Source organism: Acanthaster planci, linkage group LG03, assembly GCF_054643075.1.
Source record: "Acanthaster planci isolate LZ-2023a linkage group LG03, COTS_SCS, whole genome shotgun sequence".
NCBI classification, from domain to species: Eukaryota; Metazoa; Echinodermata; class Asteroidea; order Valvatida; family Acanthasteridae; genus Acanthaster; species Acanthaster planci.
Genome location: NC_141779.1, coordinates 20,368,762 through 20,396,039, shown reverse-complemented (window position 1 = coordinate 20,396,039; position 27,278 = coordinate 20,368,762). Strand labels below are relative to the sequence as shown.

The 27,278-nt window shown below is 41.8% G+C and overlaps 2 protein-coding genes across 7 annotated transcripts in view; both read right to left on the bottom strand.

The window, feature by feature from the left end:
• The window catches only part of LOC110990965 (uncharacterized), a 33,884-nt gene extending 33,140 nt beyond the window's left edge, over nt 1-744 (bottom strand). The window contains exons 1-2 of one of the 6 annotated variants that reach the window (XM_022256049.2): nt 543-744; nt 316-379 (exon numbers count right to left, since the gene is read on the bottom strand). The gene's annotated coding sequence lies outside the window, so the exon portion shown is untranslated. Of the gene's footprint in view, nt 1-315; nt 380-475 lie in introns of all 6 variants that reach the window. The other 5 variants (XM_022256033.2, XM_022256054.2, XM_022256059.2 and 2 more) reach the window with 5 other exon arrangements.
• Nucleotides 745-1,660: 916 nt separating this feature from the next.
• Nucleotides 1,661-25,032, bottom strand: LOC110991067 (guanine nucleotide exchange factor for Rab-3A-like). The gene is made up of 9 exons (XM_022256178.2): nt 24,757-25,032; nt 16,690-17,356; nt 13,354-13,477; nt 12,819-12,914; nt 12,287-12,364; nt 10,793-11,053; nt 9,797-10,005; nt 7,057-7,223; nt 1,661-6,801 (listed from the first exon to the last, which is right to left on the bottom strand). Exons 2-9 carry the CDS (start codon nt 16,887-16,889, stop codon nt 6,731-6,733), a joined length of 1,206 nt encoding a protein of 401 aa, XP_022111870.2. The 5' UTR covers nt 16,890-17,356; nt 24,757-25,032; the 3' UTR covers nt 1,661-6,730.
• Between the last annotated feature and the right edge of the window lie 2,246 nt (nt 25,033-27,278).

Below are 27,278 nucleotides of genomic sequence, written 5' to 3'. Positions count from 1 at the left end.
CGTTCATGAATCGCGACTGAAAGTGTGGAGTTTTGCAAAATTCCTGCAAAACGTTGTCCGGTGCAAATTTTGTAATTTCAACACAGGAATTTGGGATAGGCCTACAAGTACAAGGCACTTGTGAATGACATTTGAGCTGCCTCCGCAAAGTAAAATGTGAGAAAAAACCGTTGAAAAAAATTTCGCTACGGCAGGAGGACTTTATCATGTTTATACTCTGGACGTCAGTTGAAATGAAGACATCCAAACCAGGACAATGTGGGATGGAGGCCTACCACTCTGTTATACTGGTTGAACAAGTGTTGAAGTGCTTACCTACATGCCTATGCATGTACATGAAGCTTTGTGAAATATACAGGCCTAGGCGGCCTACGCCAACCTGAAAGTGGAACAACAACGTCGAGCATAATGAACAAATAACTGTCGGAAATATAAGCACTCAGCTACAGATTTTACACATCACTTCCGTACGTACGTTTTCTTCCAACTTGTAATTAAAAAGTCCAGTACGTGCCTATTCCTTCCTCCATGTGCCAACTTACCACTTGCTTATTTTACAGTGAACACTGGAGCTGGTATTTGGGAAACTGCGTTTGAAGTTCCCATGATTAACTAATAAAGAGAAATAAAAAGGCCCGTGCGACTGGGCCTCGCTTCACGAACGTTTAACGTCCAGCAAACTTGGGCAGCAGATCATCAGCTGTTTATGCGCCTAAGTATAGTCCCTATGGTACGAACCAGCATAGCATTGCTAGTTGTCATCGATGCACAGACGGCCGCGTCGGAAAGTTGTGGCTGCGGCTTTTAGCACGCGTACAAGTACGCATACCAAAGCCATGCCAGTTAACTCACACACTGCCTTTCAGGCCGCCGCTTTATCGGGGGTGCCACTACTTAGGATGTACGGCGCAGGTTGCAGAGAAGCAGCTGTAAGTGTAACTTCTGCAGAAGAACATAATTTTTTATCTAACAGCATATTTTTGAGACACAAAAATGAATTGAGTGGGTTTAACCAACCCTGTTTCACTTTGATCCAAGTATAGTAGTTACCCGACTTTTTACTGGCGGGGGTGCGTGTTTTTTGTTTTGTTTTAAGAATTAAACAACCGACAACTAGGGGATACACCACCTGTCATCAGAGGAGATTTCATTTCGCACGCCTCGTGTGGAAGCTTCTCGTTGAATTGAAACAGTTGACTTTATTTCTGTTTGAGAAAAAAATCCTCCGGAGCCAAGATTATAATCTTTATTCTAGTCAACCCCCCCCCATGTGAAAAAAAGTCATTTGGTTTACGAGTGACGCTAGGGGACATGCGAACTATGGCTGGCCGTCAGTTCAAAGGAATAATTCAGTATTTTTTTTTAAATCTCACACAGGTATAACCTACAAATTGAAAACAACAGAATACCAAATGCTACCATGAGGTAAGGTCTGCGGACACAAACCAAAGGTGGTACGTCTCCAAAGTTGGGCCATCCATGCAAATAGGAGGATGCCGTCCATTCCATTCGCAAATGAGTAACATAAATTTATCAAGCAACAATTTTTAAGGGGGGGTTGTCGTATTTTTCAATGTTACTTTAACCAACACTCCAGGTTCAGATTAATGTATTAATGATGGAAAATGACACAAAATAATGACATAGCAAGAGAGATCCATCCTTTTTAGTGTTTGGTTTAATATCCACAAATGCATAAATAAATCCCGCGTCTGTCAATACATCGGAGTTGTTGAATAAAAAGCGTGAGGAAATAACTGGGAATAAAACTAAGATTGAAGTGCATCAAATTGTTACAATCATGACATCATGTTTTTCTTGCAATGCTTTCTTGAAAACTGATTTTCAAAGTAACAGCGAAGCATTAACGTTACAGGTGGTAGAAAGAAAAAACACTAAAAACTCAAATCACAGATTAAAAAGTAACCGACTAAGAATTAAAAACAATGAAAAGATATTCAATTAAAATCTTGAAGGCTGCTTTACTCAACAGCGCTTCACATCTAATTCCATACAAATACCAGTACTCTTTCAAAACCACGAGGTATGAAATACATGTAAATTGCTGCACCAGAAAAGACTCTTCAATAAGACATGAACAGCGCCCTCTTTTGACAGGCGCCTAACTTTCAAACCCACTACATGTATTATTAGGCTCGTTGGGTCACGGAGGAAGATGCCTTTGGCTGCAGACGGCAATGAATAAGCTGTCATGTGGACTACAATGATAACTAATGCCACTTGAGAAAAACAGGAAAAATACTCACACGTTTCTAAGGCGTTGATAACACACATCAATTTAAAGCTTTTTCCCCCATCTTTTCTCTCAGCTTAAGTTTGCAAAACCATTAAAACTTCATTTCATTAATGAAAGTAAAGACAGGGTTTTTTTTTTTGGAAAGAGGGGCGATAGGGCCACCATGTAGCAACCGAAAGAATGACACTTATAACGAACAAGTTACAGCAGGTCTCTCATTTCTATCAGAACAGTGACATGCAATACCTGGGTAAGGAAACATAACATTTGTACGCACCCAATGCGACCTTTGATTTAAAAATAGAGTCCCAACCAGCCAATGTTTTCTTCTTTCTCTTCTCCACTGCATAAATTTGATACACATTTCATTTTTTTGTACTCCGAACTCTTCAGTTAAAACATAATTAAAATACTTACAAACTATCAAAATATAGCGTACTGTATAAGAGGTCCAAATACTTCACATAATAGTAACTCTGTTCTGTTCTTTACATGTACTCTAGCTCTAAAATATATTTCATCAGCAAATAACATAGATAATTTGGTAACACTATTTTGTATAAAACTAGTTTTGCAAGTCTTAAATCTGGAGATGCCCTGGCATCTTCATTAGTACTGGGAGTGCCATGGGGCTTTGCGTTTTGAAGTGTGAGTAGCTGTGTATTAAACACTAAGTTTGCTCGCCAAGATATTAAAAGCAACTGTAGACTTACAGCATGAGGATAGATTATTCAGTTTGCTATTCATTCACATTACACTCTTTTTCAGATGACACTTTCAGACAGAATCTGTTCCTCTGCTCACAAACCATTACTGTGTCAGAGTAAAATGTCTGACGCACCTAAAAATTATAATATCAACTATCTCAAGTAACCTAGTGCTGGACTTACAACATAAAGACTGAAGACAACACTATTTTCATGTAATACTTGGGAGCCAGAAGTCCTGGTGTGGTTTTTCATGCTCACGCAAGTTCAGAACCAGAAAAAGATAACTGTATCGCCTTTTAAACAATATTACAAAATATCCATTCTTTACTGAGTACAAAGTGAATTTTATAAAACTGGCAATACTGTAAAAGCTACTTCAATTTATTGAATATCAAATAGTGGTTGAATGAACAAGAAATTTGCAGTTGACCAACTCAAGTGCTGAAAGGGAGGCACTATCTTTATCATCTAGGTGCAAAGTTGACCTCTGATGCAAATTGAAGATGAGTTTCCCTTAAAAATTCGTGTACGTGTACACATTTCTTCCAAAGCCTCTCCTGTACACTTACGATGAAAAAATTCACTAAAATTTCTAAATTAAAATACAAATTAATGCTGACTTTCAACATGACAATCAACAATCAATTACTTCTCAGTCACAAGAGCTTGGCATCTGATTGGGCATAGGCAATCTTAAACTTGCCAATGTGGCAAATAATGCTTGCATTAAATTCTTAAAAATTGCAGTAACTATTGAACAACAGTTGTAAACAAATTTATAAACAACATCTTTGTGCCCGTCAAAGGCATTTAACTGCATGTAAAAAGGTCTCAGAGCAAGGAAGCGAATAAACAATACTCAAACGGGGGTAGGGAAAGGAAGAAACACTAACAACTTGACATTTAAGTTTGGTCTCTAGCAAGTTTGTCAAGCAGTACTCTACCCATTCACTTTCACAGAATGCACCGTTGTTGACGCCAGACTTCTCCAAAAGCATGCTGCATTTTCACTCCCTAGTACATTTCTTTCCGTCTGTAATCACAGATCCCCAACAATGACACTGTCCACAAAGCTCTTATGGTGTCCAGCAGACACAGGAACACATTTTGTCAATCACTGTGCTGTACTAAGTTATGCCTGTAAATCTCACACTACTTAAATATTTCATACAAGAAACACCCAGGGAATCTGACGGTTGAGGTGAATTCAATGGTCCCATATGTTTACCCTGAGGTAACTCAGTAAGAAAACGCAGGTATTTATCCCTCCTCTTGGTGTGGGTGCTTCGGAAATTTTCAGGGCTGTGACACTGACAAGCTGAAAGGTTTGATACAAATCAGCATTCCATGCCTGGAGCAGTGGGGAAAATAGGTTTTGAGGTGTCCAACAGCAGCAGTTTCAATGAAACAGGGCAAATTTTCCTTCGAGCATTAATCATTACACTTTGGTACAGTTCAAACTCACCACAGTGGAGCCATCTACCCCAGCTTGAAAATGAAGCCTACACATTACAGCATACGCAGTAGCCAAATGGCATTGCTGGCCAAGTCACTTGTTAACCATAACTGCTACGGCACTCAAAAGTCCTGCATTCTCAAAAATCCTCAACTGTAAAGGTCACTTCATACTTCAGGCAACTGCCAAAGCAAAGCCAATTTGTTGTCATGAAACATTTGCCCCAGAATTCGCTGGAGTTGAATTGTGTTTAACCTTTGCAAATTTACAGCACGAAAATGTTTGACCTGACGTCACAAATTTGCATTCATGCCAAGTTGACACATTCCTTCAACTTTCAAACAGGTCAAGTCTCAAGTGAAGCATTCATGGCAGTGCCTTGCTCTTCCTTAACCCTTCAAAATTTTCTGAAAATCTGTGTTTATAGGCTTAACAAAAACAATACATTGGTACCTTGAATGACACAGAAGGAAATGATTGAAACTTGGCAGCTTTCTTGTCTCAAAGAGAATACAAAATCTACATGAACTACATGTGTATCTAAATATCAAGATATTTTAATAGTAAATACTTTCTGTCTAGTGTCTACGCAATGTATAAACAATTCATGCATAAGTAAAATGTACTGTGTTTTATCATAGCTATGCCAACCATAAATATAAATTCATTGCTTAGAGAACATCTTAGGGAAAAATAGGTTTAGTTACTGTTATCCAAAATGTGTTTGGTAAGTTTTGATAAAGCCATTTAGATTGTGTTTGATACCTGATACTGTGACAACACATTAACCACTTCCTGCAGGGGTTGGAATTTGCATACCCAGGATGAGTTCCCGGGTGATTTTGAAGATTTTCCATTTTCAAAATTCTTCAAAAATTCATTACTTCATTTACTGGACGTTTACACCCACACAAATGACTGTTTGGTGGCTACTCTAATCTAACTGGCCATCTCCATTGCCACCCGAGTATTGCAGCCAGGCCTGCCGCCCAGTATAGAGAGCCCAGATTGCGCAGTGTTGCGTAATTTCCTTTATTCCCGAAACTGGCCCATTGTGTTGCTTAATTGAAGTCGTGTCTTTTCCAGTGTGGCCATATTAGTGTGGAGCGGTACTGTATCGCTCATCGCTGGAGTGCTGGAGCACTTTTGTCCCCGCTGATGATCCGCGGGTGCGGGATACCGTTAACAGTGGCATACTATTCCAAAATAATGACAGATTACCTCCGAAACTGCCAGCAATCCGTACTGAAGATTTGGCAATTCCCAGCAGCTTGGTCTTTTGTTCAAAGTACGGTCTTACAAGGTGCAGCTGCTTTGTCTCTGGTACCAGGAATCCCGGCACGGAGTGGTTAAAGAAGAAATCTGGTGACTCAAAATCTGAGCAAAGTGAGCTCTTTTTTCATTTGTGAGTTGATGACGATTGTGATTTGAAATTAAGTTACAGAGATTAAACTGGCTGTTTATGACAAAGCTAGCAGTGCACAATTGCCTCACTATAAAGACAAAATACTTGTTTAAATATATTACAAGAATTTCATAAAAAATGCAATGTATGTCACAAATCAAAATAGGTATACAGAGGCATATAAATCTTTTCGTATACATTTTAAATCCAGCAATTTCAAGTAATATCTTCTTTATAAAATAAATGCTGAGATGCTTAAACATGACAAAATACTGGATATAAGGCAACCCTTTCTCCCAAAGCAGCCCTTCATTGTACATGAATGTTATTGCAAATGTTTTGTATAAAATACATGACCAGAACTCGAAAGCTTGAGAAAGTCACTACTCTGACGTAAGTGCTTTGTTGACGAGAAACTCCTGACATCTACTACATGTAAATCTGAATGTACTGATGGCAAAATTTTGACAAGAGGCAACAACGCCGAAAAGTTGTCAACGTTGCAGAGAGGGACTGAGCACGGTTTAATTCAAACATATTCACTTTGCAAGCTTATACACACCTTTTGGTCGTCTCTATCATGCTTTTTAAGGGCACTGCACTTTGAGCACAGTAACTTTCACTTTAGAGACTCTACAAAAACACTGGCAACCAAGGCGAAGACCTGAGGAGTGGCTTCACTTGAAGTTTAGACGCTCACCCACGAGTGAGCTTTGAGGTTACTGGAATGGATAAAAATGCTGCACTTATTGAAAGGCAGTAGTATTGGAATTTCACACTGGCTTCAGCTGGACCCGCTCATATGAACATATTATCTGTCCAGCTCATTAGCTGCATTTAGGATTACTTTCAACTGATCCTAGCAGCCTACTCACAATACACTACCGAGTTGAACTGGTGCATTACTGCAATCCCAACTTGGTCAGAGACATCTGTGTGCGTAGTCTGATCATCTCCCAATAGATCTCTTGCACTGTAAAGAGAAACAAGAAACGAGAAATTCCAACATAGCAGAAATACAGAGAAACCTTGGCACTTCCATCCCAGTAGAAACAAACGATAGCTGCAAGTACATGTCAAATGAAACTGCTGCGGCCATTTCTGTCTAAAAGGCCAATTAATTTGCAAGCGAATGTTGAACTGTTTCCAATCGAGGGATGCGATACAGCAATGGCTAACGGGTCTGCCACGTGTTACAAATGTGGACAGCTCTAACCATGCTACTTACAGTCACTTTTCACTAGTCCCTGCTTGATGTAGCCCAGGTATGTGTAGAAATCACACACGGCCGTGATCCTGTTCCTGGCTGCGGTACAGATGTTGGTCCAGTCATCAGTATCGCCCAACTTGATGCGATAGTGACAGGCACGCTGCTGGTCTGTCAAGGCACATCGCCTGAGGTTTGGAAATGTCAACAACATTTCTCATTCTTGAAATACAGTAAACTCCGACTAAGTCGATATCGCATAACCCGTCATATTGTCCAAGTCGGCCGTTTGACAAAAGTCCCAATTGTCTGTAATGCATTTCCATTGAAAATTTCATTGCTAAGTTGGCATTTATAAGTCATCATTTCGTATACGTCAGCATGTTCCCTTTTCCACAAAACCACAAAAATTCCTTTGTGTAAGTCGGCACTGAAAAAAAAACGTGCTTCGGTATCGGTTTCCTTCGCAGCAGTTGCCAAGAAGTGTCAAGTGACAAGTATCGTGCGCACGCGGCCAGCATGAGTACATCAATACCAGTAACCCCTCTAGTGCTACACACATGCGCTCTGTCCATTTGGGGGAGGGGGGTCGCCTTATTGAACATAGTCTGGTTCCCTGCCCAAAGATTCCTGGACAACCCTTCATAATGATTCGTCTGGTAGTCAGAATCATCGGGTCTGGTATCCAGACTATATGGAAGGAACTTAACTAATTTCTGTACTGTAAGTGTATCACATACATGTACTGCACTGTCGAGTTGTGATGTGATACGCAAGTGGCTTGCCGTCCTTGCTTCGTTCGTATGGGCACATGATCAATTATTGAATTTGCAGGATAATAATCGAGAACAAATTTGCTGGGATCGACCATGGAGGTAGAAATAAGCCAGGGTAAATCAAAGCCATTGAATTAGTGCAAGGAATTATAATGTACATAGGCAATACATGTGTACGTGTAAGTCAGCAAAATGACGACTTACAATACAAGCCGGCATTCGCGTAAGTCGTCATAATTTCTTGAATTCTGGGAGTGCCGACTTAACCGGAGTTTACTGTACTTAATAATGCCATTACTAGGCGTTCAGGTTAGTTTCCACTCCAGGGAAATCTGTGACAACAGCACTAGCGCTGAAAATTTACAAAAGTTGAACACATCAAATGTTTATATTATGAAATTTTAGAGAAGATCTATCATCAGGCCAGCAATTAGAAATTCAGAAAAAAAGCCTTTTTTACAAGATTTTGTAGTGTTTTTTAATTTGTAATAGCACGTATGAGATACAAAAAAGAACAACATTACAAAAGCAACTGACTGGGCTTCAGCACAGCTGTAAGATCAAAGCAGACCACTACACACCCTCACTGACAGTTTTCTTTCTTTCTGCACAATTTGAGGACATATTTCACACAGTGAAACATTCAGAGATCAAGTGTGCCTCATAAAGACACAGCTGATCTCCTCTGAATGCATTCAGCACGGCAACTGGCACTGAAATACACAGCTGATCTCTTCTGAATGCATTCAGCGTAGCAACTGGCATTGAAATACACAGCTGATCTCTTCTGAATGCATTCAGCACGGCAACTGGCACTGAAATACACAGCTGATCTCCTCTGAATGCATTCGGCGTAGCAACTGGCATTGAAATACATAGCTGATCTCTTCTGAATGCATTCAGCACAGCAACTGGCACTGAAATACACAGCTGATCTCCTCTGAATGCATTCAGCGTAGCAACTGGCATTGAAATACACAGCTGATCTCTTCTGAATGCATTCAGCACGGCAACTGGCACTGAAATACACAGATGATCTCTTCTGAATGCATTAAGCACGGCAACTGGCACTGAAATACATGTAACTTCACCCTAACTGCCCAGTATCCATCAAACTCCTACAACAGGTTTTGCTAGGTTTGGGCAGGTTTGGTACAATACCCAATTAACTTATTGTTGAATTCTGTTGGACTTGGTATCAAAGGCCCAGGGTGAGGGTGTTGGATTTTGTGTGAGTTGGGATACAGAGGGTTCATTGTGTGCAGTGTCTGGCTTGCTGTAACCAAGTGTTGGACTATGCTTGATTTTGTCAGGTTTGGTACTGCAGAAGTTCAAGTCATCCTATACTGCATAGACCCCATCTATACCACATCAGTCAAACTCCAATGGAGTCACTTTGTCGGAGTTTATCAGATTTGGTGACCTGCATGTACAAGTACACAGACAAGTACATGATGGGTTCAGTATGCTCTCTAGTGCAAGAGCCTAAGGGGATTAGGGTTAATGTTCCCTACCCCAAGCATTAAACAGTTCGCATCAGTGGACGTATCGACACAATCTGGCCGTCTGCATACAACGGCACCATTGATGGATGCATGCCCCAAGTCACTGCCTGTGGACATGTATACATGCACATGTATGCCAATCCCCCCATTTGTTTTGAACACAAGTCTCTAAGTCTGTAGAGGCGGATCGTGTGTTGAAATTCAACTTGGTCACTGTACAGGCCAGCTGGTACAGCAACTACTGTTCTATGTCAGCACCCTGGTGTGTAGCAAGACATAAGGTTGTGGTAAGAAGCCGTAAGTCGTATAAATATTGTTCAGATGACTCTAACAAGTCAGTATTGGCAGTGTTTGGCTGTGTATCAAAAATTTGCTCCTGTATCTTGCCGTTTCAAAAGTTGTAATTTTGGACCAAAACAATACTGTCCACAAGTGGTCAACGCTGCCACATTTCAATGTATATTCTCAGACCCATCCTACCTGGGCAGTGAGCCCTTGTCCGGCAGGGGCTCTATGCAGAGGCTGAAGCTCTCCACGCACGCCTGCAGTGTCTCGGACAACTGCCGGTTGGGGAAGTTGAGGCAAGGGAAGACGTCCTCGGTGACGATGCGGGCCATGAACGGATCCTCCCGCTGGAAGGTGGGATGCTCCTTCCAGGCCTGGAACTCACGTAGGAGAACAGGGTCCGCCTGATGAGACAAGGAAACATTCATACTTGGGAAAAACTTTTAATCAACCATTAATGGACACAGCACTTCCCTGTCGGATCCCTCTTGAAAAAAAAACAAAAACATTTTCTCATTTTCGTTTTAAAAGTTTCCCAGCTGGAGCTAATTCAAGTTGGTGATTTTCCACTCTTCAAGGACTGAATGAACTTGACCCTTTAGTTGACGTCATCAAGAGATACGATACAAAGACTCACTTGCTGGTCTTTGTATGTATTTCATTCAATTGATGAAAGCCCCTTGGTCTTACTTTTTAATTAAAACTGTTGTTAAAATATTTTACATTTATAATAAAATGTTTAACAAGGCAGAAACAGTCTGCCACTTCTGTTTTGCACACTGGGACATTCGAAGCTGTGACTGACTTAGTTTTCCATCATCTCTGCGGAATATTCTTCCCTCTGGGAGAAAAAGTTTGTCGGCCATTTCAAACATTCAGTGAAACTTTTCCTTGCAGAAGTCAAAATTTGTCATTCCATAACTGACTTCATTATTACTCATAATTCAGAAATGAGAAGCAGTTTTCCAAAAATATAGACACAAAAGATAATGCAAATAATGCAAATTCTGCTCTCAGCTTTCAAATACAGTTTTTCATTTCTTATTCACTTTTGGAAAATAGAATTACAAATATGAGCTCAGTATTAAATAGACTGACAAAGTTTCAGATTTGCCTAAAGTTGCCCTTTAGTCTTCTCAAACACATGTGTTCTTGGCTTGCCAGAAAAACTTGGACTTTTCACAACTCTACCTCTCCTCTCTTTGGGCTCTCTGGCTCTGGGGATGCGGCTTGTCCCCTCCCGGTTGTCGGAGCTGCGAGCTCCATGGAGATGGGTCCTTGAAGGCTGTGGTTCCGGTGGTGACTGAGGACGTTGGGTGAGAGGGAGCTCTTGGAGCGCTTGGGAAGAAGGCCCCGCTTCTTGGGACTGGTCGTCTGAGGGCTGGGCTTACTGGGCGTGGACGTCAAGACCAGCATCTTGAGGGCTTGGACCTCGGCCTGGAGAACATCGATCTGGGCAAGTCCACAACCGCGGCAAGAAAAGATATCATTGACACTTCCACAACTTTATGACACAAACGGTCAGACAGTGACAAAAAAAAGTCATAAGATAACAGAGATATTTCATTTAGCACACCTCTAAGCATATGTCTCAAAGCGGTAATTTTCAATATTGTAATCAACCAAAGTGGTCATTGTTTTACATGTGTATGGGACACTCTTTTGAAAGCCAATAATAGGTCACCTTGGTCACTTTAGTCACTGACAGGTTTGCAGCACCCTTTGTGTTTTCTATTTTGCATGATTTGGGACAGATTAAAACAAACGTTGAAAAATCAGCAGGGTCCATAAATACCAGATCTTTCAATAATTGATATATCAGAAATCAAATACCAAGTATAGTCAATATATTGAATAATCCCTCCAGTCCAGTAAACTCTTGTTAACTCAAAACAGATAACTCTGAACTCCCCTTAATGCAAAGTCACAATTTCATACTGTTAAAAAAACAGTATATTATGTACATGCAAACTTCCGTAATTCAAAATGCCCACATGATACTGGTACTTCTGTTTTGTTCACCCAATATGAATGAGACTGCTGCCGCAAAAGTCACAAACAAGTGTTCAAACAGATCGTGAAAGTTTTACCGAGTCATTACTCACCAACACACTTCTTCCTTTCTCAATGGGCTACGTTATGCACACAAGCCGCCTGACCGGTAACACTCACCCAGATGTTACCCGCCCACTGACAGTCAGGCCATGTGATTGCACTGGCGATTTGGCTTTCAAATTGGCCCGATCGCTGTCATTGGCCCAGATGTCATTTGTGCAGGGCAGATCAGTGCTTATGATTTTGTGATATTTTGATTTCCACTCAGGAGCACAATATGTAGCACTTGCACGCGCTTTGCAAAGCAAAACTAATGTAACAACTGTTGATTCAGACTGGAGATTCTGTCAACGATCTGACTTGCTTTCCACATTTTTGCCATCACTCCCACTATCTTGATTTCTGATATTTTGATATGATTCAAAGTTTGGTATCAGTGACATAGGTAAGATCAAATAATCAGGCAATGTTGATATATTGGCAGACCCCAAAAGTCAGACAACCATATGTCCATGACCCTACATTGTGCGTTGTACGGTTGAAAAGCACTGGTTCTCATTGTGTATTCTGAAGTTGTTTGCATGGCCAAGTACCGGGGCCAATGTTACCACAACGGAACCACTCCCCTACCTTCCCTGTTGCCTCTTTCAGTTTCTTCTCGGCTTTAGCCCTCTTCACATTGGACTCATTTACCATTATGTGTGCCTCCTGTAAAAAGGAAAATAAACATACATGTACTTTACGTAGACGCAAGTTTAAAGCAGGTGGGTTCCTGCAACATGCAGGTGTTTTCAGGCAAAACCAATCAAGAGACACAAAACAAAGCACTTCAAAATTTCCTATTTTCACAGAATTCATGCGTGAATATCCTTGTTTTGAAAACTTGTTTGAGCACCCTTAATTTGCATTTCCTTATCAACAAAAATGCATGGTACTGTAAATGAAAATGTAAAATTCAGAATCAGAGGGCAAGCCTTAGCCACACACTTAATGCAGATACGACTTGCAAAAATGGCACCTAGTACGAGGGCTAATTTGTTGAAATGTCCCCTAGGCCCTCATCGCTGTCTGCTGTACCCTTTGGGCAGGAGAAAGAGGGATCAGAAGGAAAGGAAAGAGTATGGTTTGTGAAAAGCTTGAAAAAATAGAGATAGTCGCTTACCTCAAACAGTCTGGCAGTGAGTTCGGTGATCTCCTGGTCCATCTCCTCTCGTACCCTAGTCAGCTGGGAGACCTGCTCATCCTTCAGTTCCAAGGCCTGCAAGCAAATGCGGGCACATGACAACATTCAAAAATAAAGCTACACATACGTGGATGTCTGAGCACAAACTGCATTCAACAGCTGTGTTTTCAAGCTAGAAGTGACACGAGCGCCCATTGGAGTCACTGGGTTGTGGCATAAAGCCAAATCTTGGTGGAGAAGCACGGAAGATACCACAATCTGGTCCGAAATTGCCTGCCGTAAGAAACTGTCCCCTCAATGTGGTGCAGGCTGGGACTTACACTGATCAGGATCATTCAGATAGTGTCAATGTCATTTGTGTCAGTCGTAACCAGTCTTTGTCACCACCTAGAGGAACCAACTAGCATTTTTGGAGAAGAGTGAGAAGCGTTGTCTTTTACTTGCAGAAACAATGAAGATAAATGAAGTCTCCTAGCTCGTCATTACACGTCATGCATGTGAGATTGGTTTGTACCTCTTTTGCCTTAGTGAGTTCTTCATGTAGTCTGTCAGTGATGGATGCATGGTGGCCTTTGCTGTTAAGCCGTGATCGGAACTCTCCGGCAAGGTCTTGCAAATCTGAGTCTGTGTCTTGGTCGCTGCAGATGTAATTAAGAGAAAAAAATCTGGTATAAACAGATGAGGAGAAGCAATCCTTTGCCTCCTGTATAAAGTTGGCACATCTGCAGACACGCGTAAAGCATTAATCCAAATACTGACCACACACTGACCAAGAACAGGTTATCTTCATTTTACCTACACATATATCACAAGAATTTTGCAAATTGCATCTAAAGGTTGGTTCATAGTTGCCACTCCGGCAAATGTGAACACAAGTTTGTGACGGCTGATCAAACACTGGCGCAGGGAATTCGCATGCCAACTCAACGCAAACTTTGCTGCAAATATTTTGTGACCTCAAAGTTCGCTTCGTTTTCACATTTGCCTTACATACCGGTAAACACTGGCCTTAACTGTACATTTTTGGGCCACCACACGAGACTCCACTTTCATACAAATTTTACTTTTCAGACTTCCGTTACTGTACATCTTAGTAGTTTGTGCATGTACATGTACAGTGAGTGCTTATTGTACGCATTAAAAAACATAAAAACAGTTCCCTGCAGCAGTATTCAATGAAAATTGAAAGCACATGACAAAGTTGGCTCCCATGGGGGCCAATTATTTGGATCTACAACTGTGCTGAGAACAGGAGTAGACCACACAGAGAAAATACTCATGGAGCCAAATGAGATTACCACCCAAAAGTCCTGCAGCGCATACCCATGTATACATGTTTATGTACTGTACATGTATGTCTTGTGACTAATTCCCCTCGGCTGATCTCTGCTAAAGCCATGTCCAAATTACTTGACTGTGGCTAGGAATTGCACCGAGTCCATGGTTAGTGGCCATAGCCAGTTCCTACAGTCATTTGTCGTTTCAAGTCACAGTGGAGTGATTCAGATGTGGCCTTAGCACATGAATTAGCTCAACATGAGTATACTGTTATTTTTGGAACATAAATGTAAGCCACAGCTTATACTGTACGTTGATTCTCATGCTGAAAAATATCTCTGTGGCTTATATACATGTACAATGGATTTTTCATTTTTGAAACGATTTGGCGGTGTTTGTTTGATTGGCATCACAAAAAACTCGAGATAATCAGATGTACAGGTACATGTAGTGCTGTGGACAATTACAGAGGTTTTTTTTTTCTAAAAGCCTGCTCTTGTAGTGAGAGATAGTCCACCAACGAGATAAAAATGATCTTTTGACCTAACTGACTTTGAGTTACAAAGATTTTATTGTACGTCCCCGACCGCATCACTTTTGCTGGCCACTGGAAAAAAAAGGCAAGAGCTGACGCTGGGCCCATGGGGGACCACCATCCAGCCAGCAAAAAATATTACATTTGAGGACTTAAAATTAACTTTTTATGGTGACACTCATTCCTATTTTGCTTTATACTTTCATATTGCACATGTAGTTGAAGTACTGTAAACACTGTACTGGTGCTTCAGCACGCAGCACGATGACCTTCGTAGTTGGATCGTCAGCACTGCGGCGTGGCTTATACGCCGGTGCGGCTTATACAGTACACTGGCTTTAAATCTCAATTTGCTAAATTTTACATGCTGTGGCTTATACACGGGGGCGACTTATATTCCGAAAATAATGGTACATGTATACATGTACATTGCACAGGCATGGAGCTATTAAACACAAGGAGTAAGAACGAAGTCCCCACAGACCACAATCCGATTAACTGCTCCGGTCAGCTCCACAGGCAAGGTGCGGTTACCGGCCCCAGTGTTGAAGACCCTAGACATTCTTTGTACACAGTGATCGCCACTGCCAGGTAGCTGGTAACCCACACACTCGCCATGTTTCGCTGCGGCATACTGGAGTAAATAAATGGTGGCAAAGATCCACGGAGAGGATGCACAGTTCTCTTCAGTAGTCCTCAGGAGTCAGCGAGTGATCTCCGCACATGCGCTCGAAAAATCCAAATCAGCGGTGGTTATATAGCAAAAGTCAGAGATTTTAAAGTCAGTTATGGCATTTTGCGTTTCCGGCGGTAGAGAAAACCCAAAAAATGAACTGCAATATTTATATCATAAATGTAAGTCGCAATCCAAGTGGTTCCTACAGTTAAAAGAGGGTGGAAACATGCCGCAGGAATGCATTTGACAACGTGGTGAGGTTTCATGCCGAGACAGTTGTGGACAATGACAGAAAGGGCAATGAGTCTTCCCATGTTTTTGGTGTTTTTTTATTTTCCTCTGGACCAGCTACATGTACATTCGCTCAGTTTTCTTGTGTGTATTGTTTGGAGAGCTTGTATTAGTGACAGGTAGTAATTCTGTTTATTGTTAAGAGAGACGTTTTTGGGATATAAAGACATAACCATACTTTCATTGTCACTGGAATATCGGAACAGTCACTAAAATTATCAAAATTTAAGTCTCTCATAATGATGGTTTCCGTCTCAAGGCGGCCATGTTGAACATTCGGAAGTGTTACAGACATGCGTGGTACCCACGACCCTTTGCAAATGCAACTCCGAGCATTCCTTGTAGCCCGCAAGCGGCGCAGAGTTTGTTTTGTCCTTGCAGCACGGTGGCCATCATTGACCCTTTTGATCTCTGCATGTGCTGACTCCTTGTGTTTAATAGCTCCATATGGTACAGGTAAGCAATGCAATTCACTTTATACATGTGCCTCCTCTTGACTAAAAGGAACTCCTGAACAACAAACCTTTTCACTCAGCCATGGGCTACATAAAAATAATTCTAGGATTTTCATCACAGCCCACATTTGAAAATCTGTACAGGATCCATTTTCTTTTTCTTTATTTATCAAAAAATTTAATATGGTACAAATAAAATACCCCCATCCACTGAATGTCAAAGCAAAATTTTATTCGTTAAGTTTTTCCATTATAATAGTACTGCAAGCAGACGGGATCTCACTCAGTAGCCTGGATGGTAGTAGGATGACGCGCAGCCTGATCAAAAGTTTACTCCAAAGACGTTAAACCAGCGATTTGATTTCTTCAAACTCTCTTGATTGTCCAAACTAAAACATTCCCAGGCCAATACTTGCTGGCAGAAACTGAAGGTTAATTTTCATTCAATTTGAAATTTTAGTATTGGAGGCAAAGTTACCGTAACTACTTCAGGGTGAAACAAATACATGTCTCATTGAACCTATTGACAAGATCTGATGAGAAGCCGGGAATTACTTTTATGTGGCCTTGCTTTTTAATTTTTGTTCAAATCATTTCATTCCAAGCAACCATTACCTCTCTGTCTTCTCCGGCTCCAGCACCCCTCCCTCGGTATCGGGTCGGTGTCCATACAGTTCATCGGGTAAGTCGTCCCCATAGTCTTTGTCCTCAAAACAGTTCCGCCTCTCAAGGAGGTTGGAGTCACTGCTGGAACGGATGTGCCCAAAAGACTGGGGCAAGTCTAGTGTCACTTTGGGCACGGCAAATGTTGTCATGGTGGGCGTGTGAGTGTGTGGGGAAGGGATTCGTGGGCGCGGTGTGCAGAAGGCAAGGGGGAAGTTTCACACACGAGAGAGATGAAAGAGGGTAAACCACAAAGTATCCCAATCTGGATGAAATGATGAAGGCGGCGAAACAAACGACAAAGAGATGCGACTGTGATAGAAAGTTGAGAGTATCACACAAAAAGGATGGGCCACACAGTAGGATCACTAAGGGCAGTAATTACATATCAAGCTGAAAATTTCGAGGTTCAACTCTAAGAACTCTCCTCGTCTCTGTCCAGCATGTGCACAGGCCTGGAAGTGGGTCCGAAGGTATTCAGGCTAGCCGGGGTGTTCCACGAGCAGCTAAAAAGGTTGGCTGCATGTTTGGGGTTTGCACAGCATCACAATAATACTGTACTGAAGGGTCGTCATTTTTTCGATCAGCGATGCAGACCAACAGTGTACCGGTATACGACCTGTAAAAATATAAAATTTTGTAAGGAAATTAAACCTAACGGTCCTCCATCCTCCACTTTCAATATGGTTTTACATACACCCTTGAGGGGTTAGGGTTAAATAGGTACTGTGTGTACCTATGATACCGGTACGTGTACATAGGGATCTGTCTCTCAGAGGCAATAACTCCTTGACATTTCATTTCATCAATTAAAAACACATACCAGTACATATGGGACACCGGTGAGATTGGGGGGAAATGAAATAGCCACAAAATAATCACCAAAGGGTTTGATCATGGCTGCCCAGCAGTGCTGGGTCAAAGTTTGCTTAAGGGCATCCCTACCATAAAAACGTATGCATAAAGACACCAGGAAGGTAAAGTCAGATCATGATAAAAATAATCCTCAAATCTGGAAAAATCCTGACATACCTCACCCCTGATGGGAAGACCTACTATTGACCTGAGACCTGTACGTACATATGTACATGTATCTGTGGGCAAGCAATTCTGCATACTACACTAGTTTTTTTTTATTTTGGGACAAAATTCAGCTCGTTAATTTACCCAACTCTGTGCACTACTCCACTTTGAGCTCCCTGGGTGTCTTGATAACTGTGTTTGTTCTAGAAATAAGCAGGTAGGGAGTGATGCAGACTGAAAGCAAAGGTCTGTTTGCTTTTGAGGAACTACCTGTGGAGTCAGGTACTGGTATACCACCCAGTGAATCACTCTACCACTATGACCGTTACAGTTCAAACTGCAAAGACTGCTTTGCAGCCACAGCAGTGCAAGCAATGGCAACATACATGTATCAGAGTACATGTACCGGTACCAGAATTCGGTTGTCGTGAGAAACACTGGGTGTGGTGCAAAACTGGGCTCAGGTTCCCACGGTGTTCAGTTGTTTAAACGCTGGTAATCGCTGAGTAATCTTTCCATTTTTGAGTGACTCGGTTGTACTTTAACCTCTTCATGTATGCTGTCCGGCAAGCCAAAAGTCACACAAAGTGTGTACCAATACTAGCTGTTTCACCTCGAATGAAAAAAAAAAAACTTAAGCAAGAAAGGAAATTGGGCAGAGACGTCATGACGACGCATTCATACATGTACCGTATATGTGTAGTCACACACTGCATCTGAACAAAAAGTGGGCTATACGTGTACATGTACTGTACATACTCCTGTACATGTACATGTATGAGAATATGTATGACCATGTACATGTACTTTGATAAGTAAGGAGGGATGCCGTCAAGTCATGCTACCGGTAACTCTAACCACGGGCATGAAGTCTATGGGATGTCCGCACATCACCTCACCCCCTGCCACTTCTTTGAAATGTTGACACTAAACTTGCTAAAAAGTGGTACATGTGTGCACTCCCGGGTTCCCCCCCCACCCAGAAGTTTCCGCCAGCTTGTACCGGTACATGTATTGCCACTGACTCTAGCGTCCAAGGTGAAGGAAAAGAGAGATTGAAAATTAGAGGAGTCTGTGAATATTAGGGCTATAACAAGAAAAAAATGTCTGTACATTACCGGTACATAATCACCAAGCACAAGTCTCATTTAGAATGATGAAAGAGTTGAAACAGATCCGTGTATTAAAGCTCACAACCACCACCGGCAGTGCGCCGGCCACCAGATGTTCACTGATCACCTGACAGCTGAATTACAGCGCCCCCTATGTTAAAACATGTCAGGTCGCACATACATTTACGTGCAAGTCCAACAGTAAGTCCAACACCACATACATGTACATGTATGTACCATTAAGTTGGACAAAATCACATCTTCAACCAAATAAAGGCCCCACACATGTACGTTACATTGAGGTTTGATGCCTCATACATACATGTACCGGTACATGTACATGTAGGTCCAACACTTAAATTTACTTTGATTTCTGTCCATGCGTGGATACATGAACTGTATGTCTGCCATCTCATAAGTCTGACACCTTGTTTGTCTTACAGCCATTACCCTAACTGTCCTCAATCCTTCACCAACTCCAACGATGCTAACTTTTCTCACATTGAATCCTATTCCGAAGGCAGATTAAGCGTATAAGGGATCGGACTTACATGTATGATGAACATGTACCGGTACATGTATCGAAGCTCCCATTTCACACCAAAGATAGTATAGCCCCCCTATGCAGCGTAAGATGGAAAACTCTGCCAAAAAGGTGTTACCACCATAGGCGCCTTTCGAGTGTGAACGTTAATGCTTGGCACTGGCATACCAGGTGTGCGTGCCTGTCGCAGCGCCTGTGCCGGTGCATTAACATGCACTGTGCAGGCGTAGTCTAACCCAAACGGCACCCGTGCGACTACAACGTTTTATGTGTATTCAAGGCGAAGTTCTACATCTTGCGCAAGTACGCAGCACCGTACGATCTTTGGTTCATATACTGTCCACATACCGTAAATGTACATGTACCGGTACGTGTCTGTCTGTTATTGTAACAATTGATGAAAGTTATTCTGAAAAACAAATTCTTGAACAGGCACAATATGCACAGTGTACATGTAGTTAATCACAGTATACATGAGACTTATATGTACATGTACGCAAAGAGCAAGGAACAAGGTGTGACTATGCATGGTACATGCACATGTATGACCACACTGTACATGTACATGCACATGGATGTTACTGTACATGTACATGTATGCACAAGCAATACCATAAGTGCATACATGTACCAGCATGTCCATGGTGCAAACTGCCACACAACCCCAATCTGTTGACCTGTGTTTGAATAAAAGCTACAGCTGTTATCCTGACAGCTCACTGCACAATGGAAGTGTATAAACAGCCCCCAGGGTAACAAGTGGATATCCTATGAGTGAGTCCACATCACTGGGCATGCAAGCATATGTACCCCCTTATTACATGTAGGGGTACCTCATGTATACAGTTTGCAACAGAAGAAACTTCACACATCCTTCTCACGACCTTCATGATTTTTTTGGGGGGGGAGGAGGTAGTTGGTTGTTTTTGCAGAGTTTCTCTTTATGTTGATGTCATTTTTTTTTCATGGTGAATTGTTATGTCTACAATCTTTGTAAATATTAATTTGAATTCATTCCACACTGCATTTAATGGACTCATCGCTGTTCACAAGCATTAATGTATCCAACTTCCAAGCATTTCACCTCTGTGGTTGAATATTACGTGAAACTTCAAACCTTGGAGAAAAAAAATTTCAAACATATGTGATCCACCAGGATGTACATATGTCCAGCTTGTTCAGTGATCCGTAATTCCCAAAAGGCAAATCCACAAGATGCATTCCATGCATCACAGCCAAGTATCATAACTCCAACATGTGTGATTCAACCAACATACAACCATACTATCCATACATTTTGTACACAGTGACAAAAATTTTCTCAAAAATCAACTTCTTCAACTTCAACAAAGGACAAACTCGGATTGTGCGCTCTTGGGGCAAACACTTTGAGAGCGAGAGTGTAATGCGCCACTGTGTGCTACTGCAACCGAACCACTCATACATGTACTGTACATGTACATATCGCGCATACCACATACTGGTATAAGTGCACGAATCCCAAGTCTGTCTAAGGGGCGGGGCTAATTCTCAAAAGACGATACGGGCAGGTCAATTCTGTAAAGTGTAATGGGAGTACTCTCTGCAGGGTGTCGATTACCTGGGACAACTATATGGTTTTCTTGACTACCAACAAGAAGACACATGTTGTACCCACATGTTGATTAAATTCAAATTTCTTGCACAGGTAAATTAATGGGGTAATTGTACATGTAGTATCGTAATGGCGTCTTGAACCAAGACTACAGCATCTGAGCACGAAGGGAGGAAATTAAATGCCAAAAAAGGAAGTTATACAACTCAGTTGTTATTTCAGTCTGAACTTTGTGGAAAGGTCAATGTGCAGGGAAATGCCGTTATCCACATCCGTTAGTAAATTTAGTTCTGTCAAGGTCAACAAATACCAAGTAAATGTACACATTCATGCACAGCCATGTGCTCGGTGTGTACACGTACCAGTATGCTGTACTAGACCATGGAGGAATAACACTTGCTCATGACCAGTACAGTAGTTAATGTGAACATGTAGTGTATCATTTTTCAGTTCTTGAGCACAGGTCCCGGTACATGTATAGTGCGTGTTGGGTATGTTTTAAGCCTGAAGATGTCCATGGATACACATGAATGGTACACGTGTGCATACATGTATTTTGGTACTGGAAACCAACATGTACAGTGCACATGTGCATGTACAGTGTACATACAGATGTAGGGCCAGGCGATTTTCTTTTTCTAGGAAATGTTTCTTCTATGGGGGAAAATGCAAGCTGAATTGTCATGCAGCGTCTCCATGGCAATTGTTATAAATTCATGTACATGCACCTGTACAAATACAGGTGCATGGGCCTAACAACTGTGAGAAGTGAGCACCTGGACAAGAATACCCAAAGCACACACATGCACATGGACATGCAGGTCATGGGGCCATAAAGGTCAAGGTACCACATGTGCAGTCACCAAGGTCAACTCTCAATCAGAGGCAGGTTCAATCAAGGACCACTAGTTAACTAGTGGTTGGTCCTTCATCATCGACTTGCGTGCATTCGATCAGAGTTAGTCGAACTACATGTACATGTATGGTCGAAGTATGGCTAAATATGGTCCTTAATCCAACTTGCCCCTAAGAGTTCCATATTTCCCATAAAAAATAAATCCCATCAGCTGGGTCAGGAATGTCAGGATGAATACATGTACATTGTACATACAGCTTGTTGTTTACATGTATACTGTAGTCTAAGGACATACATGTACATTGCATGACAGCATTTAGGCTGAGGTTGTGTGATTCTTGACCCACTCTTAACCCCAGTGAGATTGCTGAGGCCAGAGAAGCACCTTGTCCCTTATGTTATGAAACACCTAATCCTATTGTACCTATCAAAAGACAGTGGGTCTCAGTACTGTGTGGGCGATCTTCCAAGGCTGAACATGTCATGCATGTGTGCCTTGTCCTTGAGTACAAATTACAATGCTGGAATGCCACAAGTACAGGCACTATGCACCATGTACACAATATCACAATATGGACAGGGGAGAGACCTGACCTTGAAAAGTGGAAAAGTGGTGGGAGGAGAAGTTGGCCATATTCTATGGCATTTCTATGGCATTTCTATGGCATTCTATTGCATTTACATGTATGTACGCACAGGATTACGCATCTCTGTGTACCACAACATTTAACATGTAGTCAGCCCTTTCAACAAATCTTCAAAGTGGGAATTGTCTTGGCCTATCCACAGGCCAATTTTGTTTTCTTTCATACACTATGGGTGTAACATGTCACTGGCATGGACACAAACATCTCGCAGACCTGTGCAAGTACACGTACATTGTAGCTAGTGCACTACGATTTGTGCACGTAAATTCTGCTCCCGGGGTAATACCAGCGACTTACAGTAGCCAAGATCAAGGGTTCACATGGAGACACATGTGAGAGTTTTCCCGAGACTCAGCTCCACAATCAGGTTACCTCCACCTTCGGCTGTGCCTCATTCATATTCATGTAACCCCCTGACTTTAGAGTTGTTAGCTCAACAGTAGAAGATTTTCTTGTACCGGTATATGTACCGGTGCAGGTCTAGAAACTCTAGTCTAGACCTCCTCCAAGATATCTCAAGGATTGAGCAGAAATCTCCAGGAAGGCTGGTCACTCTCAAGCATGTATGTCCTTTCACACGATGGCACTTTTGTAAGATACATGTACCTGTATCTCGAGCATGTTTCACTTTCAGGATACATGCTCAGATGTTGTGAGCCCAATGTGGAGGGATAGTGCTTTGAATGACAGATACATGTACTGACAGATAATGCGAGCCTTACAAATGAAGCCCATACAACATTACTTTGTAGTATCGTCGGTCCAACTGTCAATGCCCTCATGCCATCCACAGACCGGTGAACCGGAAATGAAGGGTCAAGGTAAAACCTAAGTACACTCTACATAAATTTCATTTTGCTCTTTGTATGATAGATGGTGCATGGGTTTGCTTCTTCGACTGTGCATCAGAAAGCAGCCTGCTGCATTGTATTCGGTGAAGTTCTATTGCAATACACTGTAATCCCGGAAAGAAAAAAGCCAAGACCTAAAATTGAGGTCTGATATCAGGGTGGATTGTATCGTACAAACCTTGCTTGCATGGATTGCACTTGACCACTTGGTTCAAGCCCTAATTATGAAGGCTGAAGCTGTAAACTCAAGCTATACATGTAAAAAACCTTTACTGTTCCTGTACTGTAGCGGTATGTACATGGACTGTGTGAAAAAAGTTACACACACTGAGCTGTCGGTATTTGACAATGTCACCCGTTAAATAACAAATGTTTAAAACTGCATTTGTTAACTTCTAATTAAAGGAGTTAGGGTCGTGATCGTGTTTGCATATGATCGGATCGACCAGACAGGTGCTTTCTCTGCGCTCCCAGTGCTTGGAGTTGGGATCAAATGCAAGTCAAAATTTGTCCGTTGTGAAAATTAGTGTTCGTAGTCTTGTGCCAAGGTGGCAATAAATTTCTTCCAATAAATTCTGGCATGTCTAGGGAAAGGTAAGCTCCCTGAAAAGTGAAATAACAATCATGGCAATCACCAACTGACCAAGGCAGTCTGCCGCTCGGTACATGCATGTAGCCTGAAGTACATTATGTATGTCGTGCATGTAGCATGAGCAGTGAGCATACTGCAGCCATGGCAGTCAAATTTAAGTTCACAAAAAACACAGCGAAAGTCTGTGGACATCAATCAATGTCAGAACTTAGAAAGTCACCTGTTTTTAAACATTCCAACATGTCCAAGTAAGGGCCCAGACGGAGTACACAAAAAGCAGTTTACTTTTCTTACCTCCTATCTATGCCATGACAGGCATGACAGGTGGATCGATCATCAGATCGTTACATGGGTGCACCACTGAGAATGGCACGAACAGGGAGTTTCAACATGTTCAACTTAACTGCTAACTACATGTACTTCTTTGCACTGTTTATTGGTAGTCCTTTTGAATATGTGGCCCCTAGCCCTACTTAATTTTATTTTTCCTAATATAAAAAGAAATATTTTATCACACTCTTTAAATAGTATTATTAACTAGGCCTAGGAGTAGGACCTATGGCTGGGAGAACAGTTTTTATAAACTGAATGGGTTCCCCACCTACCTGCCCACTACCATGTTTTTTTGTAAATAATAAATAAATAAGTAAATACATTTTTGATTACAGGGCCTAATAATAATAATGAAAATGATAATTCTACTACAGCACAATCCTGATCATATCAGCACAATAAACATGGTTAAACGTTATAGGCTTAACAGTGACACTTGACAGCAGACACGAGTAGATCAGCCTTACCCCCTTTACCACCATGTAACGTTACGCCGACCGGTAAGTCGAACCATCAGTACAGTCATGAGTGCAGAGCTTGTCAGCGCTGGTGGTACGATCACGGAAACGACAAGCGACAAGGAAATGTAGTTTGCATAACCAATTAAGACGTACGCAGTAAACGTTGTATCAGCTACCATGCACACTGTCAGTGTCAGACTGTGGGCGTTTATGCATGTGCTCATTGGTTGTATTATCAAGTACCAGTAGCAAAACAAACCAGCTGGTCAGCTCGTTAGTCAGATACTCTTTGGAAGTTAGTGTTGTACTTGTTGGAGTAACGTCCGGGATTCAACCTAACAGAACTCAACACGAGGGCGCACTTCTTCGTTTCGCACGCGCGACGTACGTCAACGCAGCTGTTTTTTAGAGCTGCGGCTGGTCGACTTCGGGCGAGTGTTCTTGACACTGGTTTCTTGTGATCACGTTCGAGTGGGAGGAACTGTTCTCGGTACAGGATCACACACCACCTCCATACATGAGTTTATAGGAACACACGTAAAAACTAGTATGATTTTGATTTTTGTACAGCTGCAAAAATAGTGCGATGGCTTACATAGTCGGAGACGATGGGACGTTTTAATTTTTTTTTGTAAAATTAACATTAGTAAGTTTCCATAATACATAAATGAATGTTTCTTTTCTAAGAGAAAAAATCAGCCCAGTTATCCAACCATTAACTCCTGAAGAACGTCCCGGACGTCGCCACAGTTCCTTGTGAGTTGAGTTTCTTCCTCCCAGTAGTCGTTTCCAACTTGAAGACGTTGCTATTGGTTAACGAATTCGCCATCGCGAGAGGGCGTATCACAACCTAGGGTAACCGACATTTATATACACCCATTTTTCAGTTTTTCACACCAAACACTGAATGGTTGAGAATGCATCCAAAACCTCAATTCCAGAGAAAAAATGAAAAAAAATTGTCTAATGGCTGCATATGGAGAGAAAATGCTCAAGGTCAGCCTATAGCAAATGTGCACAAACTACTGCAGACTGCCTACTGCTAACTAGTGCAAATACAATGTGCAGTAAGCAGCTGAAAATTACACTTTTCATATAAGCAACTTCAACTACCTGTTGCTACAGATAATGGGGAGGGTTATTCAGGCTAGACACTGCCAACTGTAGCGGCCAAGTGCACGAAAGACGTAAAACTTTGGCCATGCTTTGACATGAAAGCTCACCCTAGATATTACTCCAGTTGACAGGCTCCAGCCAAAGAGTTGAAAACCTGAGCCCAAAATAGGGCACTTCCAACACAAGAGTGGAACAAATCACCAAGGAGAGTGTCTCGATAAATTTGAGTCACCTGTCACGGTGCATATCCACGGCTTGGTCAGTCGGTGCCCAGGCTGTACTTGACCATCTAAAATTGAATTGGACCCCCCCCCACAGTTAGGGTTGGCCTCTGTTAGGGTTAGCCTTCATTAGGGTTGGCATCCGCTAGGGTTACGCTCTGTTAGGGTTGGAATCCAGCTTTTCTAGGTTTCATTCAGTCCATCCTAATCAAAGAATTTCTTGAATCCGACAAACAATTACAAAGTGACATGTTCCACATGTACATATATAATTCTCATGTGATTACCTGGATATTTATTGTATCCGACAATCCAGTATTTCTGATGTCTCATAATAAAACTGTTATTCGTGGCTTGTTGTGGTCTCTCCACCACTGCCAGGACCAACGTAAACAAGAGGGATAAATTTTAAACCCAGCCGCCACTACTGCATGGACGCCGCCGCGGCCATTTTGAAATATAGGGTCCAGTCCACTAATTCAAGCCCCATTGAAAACAGTGTAAAATCAGCACCGTTCGGGGCCCAGTAGCATGCACGCCAACATCCCTGAGATTTCTGAAACACAAATGAAATTCTTGTCTGGTCACGTATCTTTCAATTTCTTTTCAATTTTTTGTGGGTTAACCAATTACATTTTTAATTATTCCCACAAAACAAAATCACCCCCCAAAAGGTGATTTTTCCGAAGTCTGATTGCAGCCATTTTTCAAGTGGCAACCCTCAACTTTCTCGGGCACTTAGGACCATTTTTCAACTGTAGTTTTGAGCCCTTCTGCTCTCATATGAAAGCTCAAAGACCCAGGGAGTTGATCCTGGCAACGATTTACACAATCTCACCATTTTGGGGGCCAAACAATCTCCTTTTTTCAAAAGATACTGTGGGGGGCACTTTTAATGCTAATGAACTGGTCAGAAATTCTCACTTGAATTAGTGGTCTGCACCCTGAACAACTAGAAACTCCGGGCTAGGTCGACAGAACAATGCGCATGCGCAATTCTGTTACACTCGAACGACCCTAGTCGGTCAATTTTTAAACTTGAAGTCCCATCGTTACTTACATTTCACCTTTGGCTGAGATTCGAGCAGCGTACATGGTCAATGAAATCTCAGTTATGAAACAGTTATTTTCATGGTTCCCTTTGTAATGATTAATGAAATTGGCTATGATTGATAGCTGGGTGCGACCACA